Source organism: Dasypus novemcinctus, chromosome 21, assembly GCF_030445035.2.
Source record: "Dasypus novemcinctus isolate mDasNov1 chromosome 21, mDasNov1.1.hap2, whole genome shotgun sequence".
Classification (NCBI taxonomy): Eukaryota; Metazoa; Chordata; class Mammalia; order Cingulata; family Dasypodidae; genus Dasypus; species Dasypus novemcinctus.
In genome coordinates, this window is record NC_080693.1 from 36,591,694 (window position 1) to 36,605,217 (window position 13,524).

The window sequence follows — 13,524 nt, forward strand, 5'->3', positions numbered from 1 at the left end:
ACCTGCTTAACCTCTAAGAGCTTGGGAATTCCACCCATCACCCAGGACAGGTCTATGTTTGTCTTCTCATTCATTCATTCATTCACCCAACACCGTTTCTCAGAATCTGCTCCCTTGGAAAGGGATGTGTGGTGGGAAGAGCTAAGACTTTGGAGTCAGGACCTGGATTCACATTTCCATCTGGCTCTTCCTAGGCCAGTGCTCCACCAGAAAAAGGCCATGTACAGTCCGAGCGCAAAAATCGTGAAGCCCAATGGCGAAAAGCCAGATGAATTCGAGTCTGGCATTTCTCAGTCTCTTCTTGAGCTGGAGATGGACTTAGACCTACAGGTTCAGTTAAGGGAGCTGAATATAACAGCAGCCAAGGAAATTGAAGTTGGTGGCGGTCGGAAGGCTGTTATAATCTTTGTTCCTGTTCCTCAACTGAAGACTTTCCAGAAAATCCAAATCCAGCGAGCATGTGAATTGGAGAAAAAGTTCAGTGGAAAGCATGTTGTCTTTATTGCTCAGAGGAGAATACTGCCTAAGCCAACTCGAAAAAGCCATACAAAAAATAAACAAAAGAGTCCCAGGAGCTGACAGCTGTGCATGATGCAATCCTTGAAGACTTGGTCTTCCCAAGTGAAATTGTGGGCAAGAGAATCCGTGTAAAACTGGAGGGCAGCCGGCTTATAAAGGTTCATTTGGACAAAGGACAGCAGAACAATGTAGAACACAAGGTTGAAACATTTTCTGGTGTGTATAAGAGGCTCAGTGGCAAGGATGTTAACTTTAAATTTTCAGTTTCAAATGTAAGTTGAAATGACTAAATAAAGTATCGCTCTCAAAAAAAAAAATTCCCATCTGCCACTTACCCAGCCATGCAACTTTGTGCAAGCCATGTTATCTCCGTGTGCCTCAGTTTCCAAAATGGGAATAAGAATATCTACCTCACAGGGGAGATGTACAGATTAATGAAACCAGGGAACACAAGAGTCCCTGGTAAATGCCCAACACAGTGGCTGTCAGTAGAAAACAAACGGCAGCCTGATGATGATGACGGTAATAATGGTGGTACTGATAATAACCTGCAAAGTCCAAACTGGTGCCTGACGCACAAAAGGTGGTCAAGAAACTGTAGCTAATATTATTGTGGCTGTTGACACAACAATATCATTTTTTAAAATATATTTTTTAAAAGATACTTAGATTACACAAAGTGTTACACAAAAAAATATAAGGGATTCCCATATGCCCCACTCCCTACACTTCCCCACCTCCCCACCTTAACAACTTCTTTCATTAGTGTGGTACACTCATTACAATTGATGAACACATTTTGGAGCATTGCCACTAAGCATGGATTATAGTTTACCTTGTAGTTTACACTCTCTCCCCCACTCAATTCTGTAGGGTATGGCAGGATATATAATGGCCTGTATCTGTCGTTAAAATGTCATTCAGGACAATTCCAAGTCCCGAGAATGCCCCCATATGACATTTCTTTTTCCTCTCTCCCTGCCTTCAGCACCTCCAGTGGCTGCTCCACATCAATGATATAATTTCTTCCATTGCTAGAATCACAATAAGTCTATAGTGGAACACCAGTAAGTCCACTCTGGTCCATATTTTATTCCCCGGTCCTGGGGATTCTGGGATGGTGATGCCCACTCCACCTCTAACTGAGAAGAGGCCTTGATCCCATATGGCTGATGGATGTGACTGTCTTGCTTGCAGCTGTAGACTGTCTTGGTTCCTTGGTATGGTGGTTGTCCATCCTTACCTTCTTGTTAGTTGTTCTAGGTGAGTCCAATGAAGTGGAGAGTAGGTGTTGTAACTCCACTGAGGCTCAGGGCCCAGCTGGCACAGGGACAGCTCGGAGATTCAAGTCTCTTGGATGTACACCTACTCCAGCAACAACTATAGGTTCAAATAAAAGGGACAGAAGAGGTACATGTAAAGAAGTCACATCTGAGTCCAACTCTGCCACACCTGGGAGCACAAACTCCAAAGTAGGGCCCACTGGCAAGGCACCAAATTCCAGAGCCATCTGCCATGGCCATAGGACCTGGGTGTCTCCAGGCCCTCAGGAGCCCCACCATTTAGGATAGCATCTACTTGACAGTCTACGGGAGCGTGACAAGACGTGCCTAAGCGTTACCTCTGGGATGACCTCCTGACTCACTTTGAAGCCTCTTAGCCATATAAACTCATTTGTCTTTACCTTTTCCTCCCTTTATTCAAGGTCTTTTTCCAGTTGTATTGCTAGTTGGTGCTTGGTAGTATTCCCTCAGGGCCAGGAAGGCTCATCCCCGGAACAAGACCGTTTTATGTAAAGTTCTTAACATCCTGACATAGTAGCTGCTCTAGAAGTAGTAGCTATTAATGGTTGAATTTCATGATGGCATCATGATAAGCCGAATGCTCAGCGCTTAGTAGGTGCTTGATGCATGTGAATTTCCTTCCCTCCAGCAGAAGCCTCAGAGTATCATGACCCTGGCGACAGGTCCAGGGTCACCTTGGGAGAGAGTCGGGCACCCTCTGCCACCCAGGACAGGGTGATATGAATCCCAGGGTAGGCCAGCACCCAGATTTCTCTTCAGCTGCTGCTGGAGGAGACAGCGCTTTCTAGCAAACCCCATGTGAGATTCCAGAACCACCGCACTCCCCCCATGTTTCCCAGCACAGGAGCAAACTGGCCTCGCCCTCCCTGCCCAGGATTCACATTCCCAGCTCTTTATAACCCGGGCTCGGGGCAGCCGACGGCTGGGCCTGAACGGGTGGTGAGGACCATGGCCTCCCAGGCACGTGGGAAGGCCACGTGGCCCTGGTGACCCTCAGGGCTTTTCATCCAGACTCCCCTCAGCACTCTTCCTGCTTGCCTGGCTCTCCCCGGTCACCGTCCGGCTTCTCTGTAGCTTGGGCCACAGGTTCAGGGAGGGGTCACTGCATCTGTCTGATAACTGTCGAGAGTCTTCTGGCCCTGGGGCCCAGCTGTGGCCTCGAGCACTGGGCTTCCCTTTCAAAATGACCCCAGCGCTCAGGAAGGAGGCCGCCCCAGCTGTCTGCAGGGAAGTGGAGAAGACAGGAACGGTGTCCACCCACTTGAAGGGCGAGTGGTGGCTGTGGCCCTGGGCTGTCTGCAGGGTCCAGGGAGGGGGTGTGAGGATCAGAAGCCGCTGGAGAATGGTGAGGGGGCAGCAACACAGGTGCTGTAATCCCAGCTCTGTCCCTTCCTAGCTGTGCGCCCTTAGGCAAGATACTAACCTCTCTGAGTATTAGTTTCTTCCGCTGTAAAATATGGAAGATAAGTCCCACCACAGGCCGTAGTGAGGACAGTGCCTGGTACTTACTCGCTAGCTTTCTTCATTTCACCTTCCCTCAGACACTGACCTCTGGATTGCCAAAGCAGAAATATCTAAACCTACTGCGCCACGGGCTTTTCCCAGGACTTGCCAGGTGAAAGGGGAATGGACTCGAGGAAGGCAGCACCCGCTTCAAGTGCAGCAGAGTGGGCTCCCCCCTCGATTCCCCGCTTTGGAGCTGGGCTCTCAGTCAAGGGCAGCCATAGTCCCACCTTGGGTCCGAATGGCCAAAACCAGTCGGGCCTGTCAGCTGGAGAGGACGGGAGGGCATAAGCCCTGCCTGAGGACCTCGAGATCCGAGGAGACGGAGAGGACCTTGGTCTGTGGCCCCCTCTCTCCCCACAGGCGGTCAAGTCGCCCCTGGGATGCCGGAGACAGCTGGGTGGGGAGCGAGGAGCACCCCAGCTCTGCCACCTGAAGCAAGGTGACCTCAGACTCCCGACTGAACCTGTCTGAGCCTCACATTCCCCGGTACAATAAGAGAGACCTTCAGGCTGTCCAGCCCATGACGTTTTAAAATTATTATTAAATAAGTTATAAGGGTAAAAGGGCATGGCAGGGTCAGCGCTCGATATACGGGCATTTCCTTGGCAAGGCGGGGACGGGAGGGCAGAGCCAGCCCCACCCCCACCCCACCCCAGCATCCTTCCCTGCCTTCTCTTCCTGTCGCAATGCGGTCCCAGCTCCCCAAGCGGCACTGGCAGCCCCTGCGCTGGCTGCCGGCCAACATCCAGGCCCAGACCAGAAGCAGGCACCGCCGGACACAGCAGCGGCCACTCCCGTTCTTCCTCCACCCCCGTTCCCACACGCCAGCCCCCCACTCCCTCCCCCTCTCCTCTCCTTCTTCCTTCAGTGACTTCCCTGCCTCCCTTTGCCTCCCTTCTAGAAACTATTCCAGCCCACTGGAGAAAAACAAAGTGGAAGACGCCTCCCCATCCATCTTCTCTTCCTGGAGTGTTCACAGTCCCCTCCTCCCACCCGTGGGCCCAGCTGACGCCAAGCCTGACCGCATTCCCTGCTCTGAGATTAGCCCTGTTAGGGGAACGGACATTTTACCAGAAGGAAAACACCCCTGATTAGGAGGGAGAGCTCAGGGGAGCTGGCGCAATTCTCCAGTTCTGCTGCAGACCTCCGGCAGGAGCTAACCCTTTCTGGGCTTCTGTTTCTTTCCCTCAGAGCACAAACCCATTCATCCTCTCTAGCCTCTCACGCCAATCAGGCTGAGACGACGGATGCCCTGTCCAAACAGGGCTCACCTCCAAGAGGACCAGCCTCTCACGCAGTGATCTGAGCTCAGACCGCTGAGCCTCTGTTTCTCTAAATTTTTGTGTACCTCAGAGTAAGAGAAAACAACAGGTCTCATGTAATGAGTTCGAACTACATGTCAAGCATTGTGCTTTGAACTTTACATAAAGTAGCTCATTTAATCTTTGCCACAATTTTGTCTATTATTTGTCCCATTTTACAGATGGGAAAATTGGCATAGAGCAGTTTAAGTGACTTGTTGTCCAAGATCACATATATGTCAGAGGCAGGAGTCAAACACAAATCTCTCTGATTTCAAAGCTGATGCACTTTGATCAATACCTTTCTCAGGACAGAAAATGTACAAACTAATTTTTAAAAAATAGACAATAAATAAAATCTCCTTCTTAATCTAGATGGAGTAGAAAGAGTCTCGGGAAGCGGCTGTGGCTCAACCAGTTGGGCTCCCGTCTACCATCTGGGAGGCCCTGGGTTCACGTCCCGGGGCCTCCTTGTGAAGGCAGGCTCTCCTGCAGGCTGCCGAGCGCCTCTGGCCAACAGACACCATGGAGCATCAACTCAGCAAAGTGACGCAACAAAAAGAAGGGAGACAAGCGAGAACACAGAAGAGCATGCAGCTAATGGACCCAGAGAGCAGACAGCAAGCAAGTCGCAGGGGGCGGGGGAAACAAAATAAAAATACAGATACAGAAGAACATACAGCGAATGGACACAGAGAGCAGACAGCATGCAAAAAAGCCACAAAGGGTGGGGGGGAGATTAAAAAAAAGAGTCTCTGGGAGGCCCCACCAATGTCAACTGAACAGAAAGAAGTTCTGGGATTCTCCATTGATGAGAAAGGGATAGAGGTGTTGGAGTTGCTTAGGACTGGGTTTGGATCCCATCTCCGCTATCTGCTTGCTGGGTGGCCATGACCCAGTGATGTTACTTCTTTATGTCTTAGTTTTGGGGTTTCCTTCCAATATGACCAAGTAAGATACTACAGAACTGATTTTCCCAGAAAAAAACAACTCTTGACAAAATACAAACAAACAAAAAAACACTTCAAAGTGCTGGTATTGGAGAGTGAATAAAAGCAGGAAGACTCAGGAGGGGTATCAACATTGGAGAGGGAATGATGTGGGGTGAGTTACCCATTTTTTATGACTTTAATCTTGAGGACAGGTCACAATCAGCACAAAACAGACAGAAAACCTCTAGTCTTTTTTTTTTTTTAATTACAAATATAATTCTATTAATTTCACATTTAGTCAATGAAATTCTGGGCTTGGAGCCATTGGCTTTCTTTAAAGGAATCAGATAAATGAGGCTGGCTTAGTCGGGTTTTAACGTACATTGGCATCAACCCTAACCCATGTTGCACAGGTGACAATCTGATACCAGCATGTCTTGTTAGGCATTAGGAACATTTTTGTGGGTGTATGTTTGCTATGGGTATGTGAGATGATTAGAGAACTCGGACTCTCTGCTGTCAGAAAAGGCCCAAGAGGAACAGGCCACAACCACAGGTGAAAGGCAGTTAGCGAAACTTGTTATTAAATTTAATATTCTTTTTTTTTTTTTTTTAAAGATTTATTTATTTATTTAATTCCCCCCCCTCCCCTGGTTGTCTGTTCTTGGTGTCTATTTGCTGCGTCTTGTTTCTTTGTCCGCTTCTGTTGTCGTCAGCGGCACGGGAAGTGTGGGCGGCGCCATTCCTGGGCAGGCTGCTCTTTCTTTTCACGCTGGGCGGCTTTCCTCATGGGCGCACTCCTTGAGCGTGGGGCTCCCCCACGCGGGGGACACCCTTGCGTGGCACGGCACTCCTTGCGCGCATCAGCGCTGCACATGGGCCAGCTCCACACAGGTCAAGGAGGCCCGGGGTTTGAACCGCGGACCTCCCATATGGTAGACGGACGCCCTAACCACTGGGCCAAAGTCCGTTTCCTTAATATTCTTTATATACATATCTTTTTCCCATCCTCACCCACTCAGGAAAGAACAGTAGATCCCCCCACTCCCGCTTCCATTCTGGGGACTCCATGTATAAAGCCTGAGATGAGGAGGATGCGTATAAAAATACTATTTGCAAAGGGAAGACGGTATCTGGTTCCTGCTACTTTAGCTTTTGGACATCCCCAGGCCTCCTCTGCCGCTTTAGAATAACCCCTTGGGAATCAATTTAAGTGCAGCCTAAGACCCTCCTCCACAGGGGCACTCCCAAACCCCAACGTGGAGCAGGAGGCTCAGGGACGAAGTGAGGAAAAGAGAGAATGAAAGGATAGCACCTCAAATGCTAGCAGGGGAAGGACTTGGCACCCCATGACCTGCAGCCAGTCAGCCAGCCTTGGTTTAGTAGGTCCCTTGCAAACATTGACTTCTTCCTTGTGTATGTTCCTGCTCTTCCCTATTTCCTACAGAGCCTCCCTCACCTCCACTGGAGGCATCTGGTAACTTGGTCTTTTCTTTCTTCCCTTCTACCCTTCCTGTAGAAGGAGTGGGGAGGGAAAGGGAGGTCAAAGGTGGGACAGAGGGAAGTGGACTTGGCCCAGTGGTTAGGGCATCAGCCTACCACATGGGAGGTCCACGGTTCAAACCCCGGGCCTCCTGACCGGTGTGGAGCTGGCCCATGTGCAGTGCTGATGAGCACAAGGAGTGCCGTGCCACGCAGGGGTGTCCCCCACATAGGGGAGCCCCACGCGCAAGGAGTGCGCCCCGTAGGGAGAGCCGCCCAGCGCAAAGGAGAGTGCAGCCTGCCGAGGAGTGGCGCCGCACACACGGAGAGCTGACACAACTAGATGACACAACAAGATGACGCAACAAAAAGAAACACAAATTCCCGTGCCACTGACAACAACAGAAGCAGACAAAGAAGACGCAGCAAATGGACACAGAGAGCAGACAACCGGGTGGGGGGGGAAAAGGGGAGAGAAATAAATAAATAAATCTTAAAAAAAAAAGGTGGGACAGAGCCCATCTCATCTGCCTTGAGGTCAAGGTAACTCATTCTCCTAAGGAGAACCTTGAAAGGGAGGGCTCCAGTTCTTGGCCAGAGTGGGGTGGATTTCTTCCCCCAGGGCAGCGACAAGGCAGGTAGACAGTCCAGTAGCAGGACACAGTGGACTTGCTGGGTGATGCCATCAACACTGAGTGGCAGGGAAGGCAGGTGCGGGAGGCAGGTCAGTGCCTGGCACTGATCTCACCCTGACGGCAAAGACCAGCCCTGCACCATCCTCCCCAACTTGACCATCACCATCCAGCAGTCCAGTTCGCTGCAGCCGTGCAGAGGGGCCAGGCGCCCACGGCGAGATGCCTTCCCCAGGCCTTGGTGGACTGGCAGTGCTCACACCAGCTCTTCCAACAGGATGTCAATGCTCTGCACAGCCTCCGTGGGACTGGCACATAGGGCAGACACAGCGAACTTCCAGCCACTTCACCAGACACTTCCAGTGAAAGGCACGTTGGCATGGGAGCACACCCAGCTCATCCTTCCTCTTGAAGTCTTCCAGGCAGACTGCACAGGTCTGCCCATATTACTGCAACTTCTTGGCATCACCTTTGAGCACCACCTCCTTATATCCATATCACTCTGTGCCTGGTTCTGGAGTTTGCTGATAAAATAGCAGCAGAAGATGAGGCTGAGCATGAAGACAATGATGCTTGTGCCGAAGATGACCATGTAGATGTTGAGGGGAAGGTCCTGGAAACTGATGGGTGGCATTGAGCAGGACTTGTTAGTGCTAACCAGTCCCAGACCACAGAAACACCCTTTGGGCCAATGGAAGCCTTCCTCCTGCCCCCGCCTGTTCTTTGTGGGGTCGTCCTCACCTCACCCCAGTAGCTTCTTAGGACCACTGACTCCTCCTAGTCTTTCTGACTTTAAGAAACAGAAGACAAATTTCAGAGCAACCATGACTGCTATAAAGTGAAAAGAGAAATCCAGAAGGGAAGCTGCAGATCCTGTGTGTAAACTCTACCCAAATTTCTGGCTGACCCCTAAACCACACATACTTGGAAAAGATTTCATCTTAGGCAAAAGAATTGAACTGAGATTTGAGCTGCCAACCAAGACAGAGTTTGCAGTTAATTAGCTAATGAAAATAAAATTCTTTGGAGTAATAGAACAGAATCCAGAGTTCTCACAACACAATAGTCACAATGTCCAGGATATAATCCAAAATTACTCAACATACAAAGACCCAGGATAATATGCCCCTTCTAAAGAGAGAGAGAGAGAGAAACAATTAAAGGAGACAAACACCAAAATTACTGAGATGTTGGAATGAGCAGATAAGGATTTGTAGCTATTATATCTATGCTCAATAACATAAAACTATGCTCACAATGAATGAAATGACAGGACTTCCTCTTTCAACTCCACCATATGAAGAGCTTTGAAGTTTTCACTCCTGTCCTTAATAACAAGAGAAAAAGCCAAACAAACTGAAAATCTATGACTCTCTTAGACCCATCACAGATTTGAGATCACAGGGCAAACCACCACCCCTAAGTCTTGAGAGACAGGTGAATACAGAGAATCATAGCTGAGATCAGCTTACCTGGAGCAGAAGTCACTGGAGCCATAAACTGGTAGGAACATTTTTGTTCTTTTTGAGGAATTGCTGGAGGTTGTGGATTAGCTTGAGAGTGAGAAATTCTAGGGACCCCCAATCATAGGGGTCACCAACACTTTTGTGGGTTGTACCTCCAAGAACCCTGTAAGGTTGTCACGGTGAAAATCTGAGAAAAAGGCCTTCAGAGATTTGGGTAGGAGGAGGGAAAAGTAAGTATTCTGAAATATGCCCAGGATACTCTCCTTAAGAAAGGCCTACTTGCCAAAGAAAAATAATTTGTCAGAGACTTATCTGACCTGAAAGAAGGGAAATTAGCCAACTCCTGCCCCCTCTAGCCTTCTATCCCACCTTTGGAGGAAAAAGAGGCTAAAAAATACTTCTGAAAGTCACAGCCCAAGGCTCAGGCTCACTAAAAGATGGAGTCTTAATCATAAGATTATAGAAAACTTTCCCTTCCATATAACCTACCACCACATCACCAGGGCTCCAGTATAATAGCAATGGGATACAAATGAAATAGCTATAAGACACAAATCCCATGTCTTAGGAAAATCCAGGACAACAGGGGAGAAGAAAACAAGGACACTAGCGGAAACTGAAGCCTCTGGCAACTACAGCTACAACAAACAGTAAGCACAGCCCATCTCCTAGCCAATTAACATAAGACCTCACATTAAAGGCCCATTTACCCCAGTTCATATTATATAATACATCACGCCAGAGATTCAACAAAAAAATTACGAGCCATGCTAACAGACAAAAAAAAAAAAAAAGCACAGTATGAGAAGACAAAATAAGCATCAGAACCATACTCAGATGTGACATAGATTATAGAATTCTCAGATAAGGAAGTTATAACTATAATTAATATATTAAAGGCACTAATAGAAAAAGTAGACAACATGCAGAAACAGAAGAAAAATGTAAGCAGGAAGATCGAAACTCTAAGAAAGAATCAAAAGGAAGTATTAGAAATCAAAAATGTTGTAACAGGGAAACGGACTTTGGCCCAGTGGTTAGGGCGTCCATCTACCACATGGGAGGTCCGCGGTTCAAACCCCGGGCCTCCTTGACCCGTGTGGAGCTGGCCATGCGCAGTGCTGATGCGCGCAAGGAGTGCCGTGCCACGCAAGGGTGTCCCCCGCGTGGGGGAGCCCCACGTGCAAGGAGTGCGCCCGTGAGGAGAGCCGCCCAGCGTGAAAAGAAAGTGCAGCCTGCCCAGGAATGGCACCGCCCACACTTCCCGTGCCGCTGAGGACAACAGAAGCGGACAAAACCGCTGACAACAGAAGCGGACAAGGAAACAAGACGCAGCAAACAGACACCAAGAACAGACAACCAGGGGAGGGGGGGAAATTAAATAAAATAAATAAATCTTTAAAAAATAAAAATAAAAAAAATAAATAGTAGCTGTTTAAAAAAAAAAATGTTGTAACAGAAATGAGGAATGATAGGCTCATCAGTGGATTGGACATGGCTGAGGAAAGACTCAGTGAGCTTGAAGATATGAAGACATGTCACTAGAAACTTTCCAAACTGAACTGCAAAGAGAAAAAGGAATTGAAAAAAAAAAAAAAAGACAGACTATCTGAGAATTGTGGGGTAATTATAAAAGGTGGACCATATGAATAAGTGGAACTGAAAGGAGAAACAAAGGGAGAAAGGAGAAGAAAAAGTATTTAAAGTAATAATAGGGAAGACTTTCCCAAAATTAATGTCAGATACCAAACCACAGAACCCGGAAGCTCTGAGAACACCAAATAGAATAAATACCCAAAAATCTACACCTTGGCATAACATATTCAAACTGTAGAAAATGGAAGATAAAGAGAAAATTTTGAAAGAAGCTAGAGGGAAAACAGAAATACCTTACCTTATAGAGGAAGAAGCATAAGAGATACTGGAGACTTCTCATCAGAAATCATGCAAACAAGGAGAGTAAAGTAGAATATTCAAAGTGTTGAAAGAAAAATCACACAAACTAGAAGTTTTTTTTTTTCCAAACACAAGGTCTCACATATTTATTACTGAGCCAACTTATTTATGCCAAAGCATAAAAAAAAATTTTTTTTCTTCCTATAAAGTCCAATTGTTAAGAAAGAAAGGATCTCCTTCAACACGATGTAAGTGAACTCAATACAGCATAAACATGTGAGTTATTACATGTGCGATTTCTTACAGACCCAGCTTGGTTCTTCTCCAATGTCTTCTCTTGGAGTTGTACCTGATTTTATTGCCAGTTTTCATTCAAATCCATCGAGGAATGGTATGATTCTGTTTTTGTTTCTTGGCTAGGAATCGCTTGATTCTAAAAGTCTTATGAGAAGACATGGCAAAGCTGGAAGTCAATAGCTACAAGACACAGCTGGAAGTCAAACACACACACAATGGTGGACAAAGAGCAAGAAAGAGCAAAACTAGGAGTCTTTATCCAGTGAAATCCTTCAAACATCAAGAAGAAATAAAGACTTTCTCAAAGCGATAAAAGCTAAGGGAGTTGTTGCCAGTAGACTTGCCTACTAGAAATGTTAAAAGGAGTTCTTCAGAGAGAAGGGAAATTATATATGTCAGAAACTAGATCTACATAAAGAAAGGAAGAACACCAGAGAAGGAATAAATGAAGGTAAAATAAAATCTTATTTTTTTATTCTAAATTGATCTCGTAGGTAACTGTTTATTCAAAATAATAATAACAACAATATATTGGGTAATTATAATATATGGATGAATGAAATGAATGACAGCTATGCTATCTGAATGAGAAGGAAGAATTGGAAATACTTAGTTGTAAGGTACCTGCACTGCCCATGAATTGGTATAGTGCTATATGAAAGTGGATTTAGATAATTTATAAATGGATATTGCTAACGCTAGGATAAAAATCAGTTTTTAAAAGGAGTTTAATTGATATGCTAAGAGTGAAGAGAAAATGGAATCATATAAAATGTTCAGTTAAAATCAGAGAAGGCTGAAAAAGAGGGGAAGATAATAAAGAAACAGAGAATGAGTGCAACAAATATGAAAGTTACCAAATATGATCCATATTAATCCAACTATATCAATAACCACTTTAAATGTGAATGGTCTAACTACACAATTAAAAGATGGACTGTCTGGGTGCATAAAAACAAGAGCCAAACATGTGTCATTTATGTGAATCCCATTTAAATGTAAAGATACAGGGAAGCAGATTTGGCTCAACAGATAGAGCATCCGCCTACCACATGGGAGGTCCAGGGTTCAAACCCAGGGCCTCCTGACCCATGTGATGAGCTGGCCCATGCTCAGTGCTGATGCATGCAAAGAGTGCCGTGCCATGCAGGGATGTCCCCTGTGTAGGGGAGCCCCATGCACAAGGAGCGCACCCCATAAGGAAAGCTGCCCCACATGAAAAGTATGCAGCCTGCCCAGGGGTGGTGCCACACACAGAGAGAGCTGATGCAGCAAGATGATGCAACAAAAAGAGACACAGATTCCCGGGGCCACTGACAAGAATACAAGTGGACACAGAAGAACACACAGCGAATGGACACAGAGAGCAGACAACTGGAGGAGGGGGCAGGGAAAGGGAGAGAAATAAATAAAAAATAAATAAACCTTTTAAAAAACAAGCAAACAAATAAATAAATGTAAAGCTACAGATAGGTTAGGAGTAAAGGGGCCAGATGTCCTTGTGGAGAGTCGCCGTGGTTTCCTACTTCAACAGTGCTTGAACGGAACCCGGCGCTTGCCCCTGTCGGCCAGCCACCCCCAGCTGCCTTCCACGGTCCTTCTAGTGTCGTGCAGCCATCACCACTGCTCCTCAACTGCCTGCCATGGGAACCACATCCCCGTCCCAGGTGCGCCAGAACTACAACCAGGACTCAGAGGCCGCCATCAACCACCAGATCAATCTGGAGCTCTACACCTCTTACGTCTACCTGTTGATATCTTACTACTTTGACCGTGATGATGTGGCTTTGAAGAACTTCGCCAAATATTTTCTTCACCAATCTCATGAGGAGAGGGAACATGCTGAGAAACTAATGAAGCTGCAGAACCAACGGGGCAGCCGGATCTTCCTGCAGGATATCAAGAAACCAGCACGAGATGACTGGGAGAATGGGCCGAATGCAATGGTGCATTACACTTTGAAAAAAGGGTGAATAGTCACTACTGGAACTGCACAAACTGGCCACTGACAAAAACGACCTGCACTTGCGTGACTTCATTGAAACCCATTACCTGAATGAGCAGGTAAAGTCCATCAAAGAACTGGGTGACTACATAACCAACTGGCGCAGGATGGGGGCCCCAGATCCTGGCTTGGCAGAGTGTCTTTCTGACAAGCACACTCTGGGAAACAGTGTTGAGGAGAGCTA

General features: G+C 47.0%; 1 protein-coding gene across 1 annotated transcript; it reads left to right on the plus strand.

Moving 5' to 3' along the window:
- The first annotated feature begins 205 nt into the window (after window positions 1–205).
- LOC101445476 (small ribosomal subunit protein eS7-like) lies at window positions 206–13,308 on the plus strand. Its single transcript, XM_058284983.1, is given in 3 exon segments — window positions 206–571; window positions 574–791; window positions 12,940–13,308. Coding segments are annotated over 3 exon segments (939 nt in total). The 5' UTR covers window positions 206–219.
- Window positions 13,309–13,524: the final 216 nt, after the last annotated feature.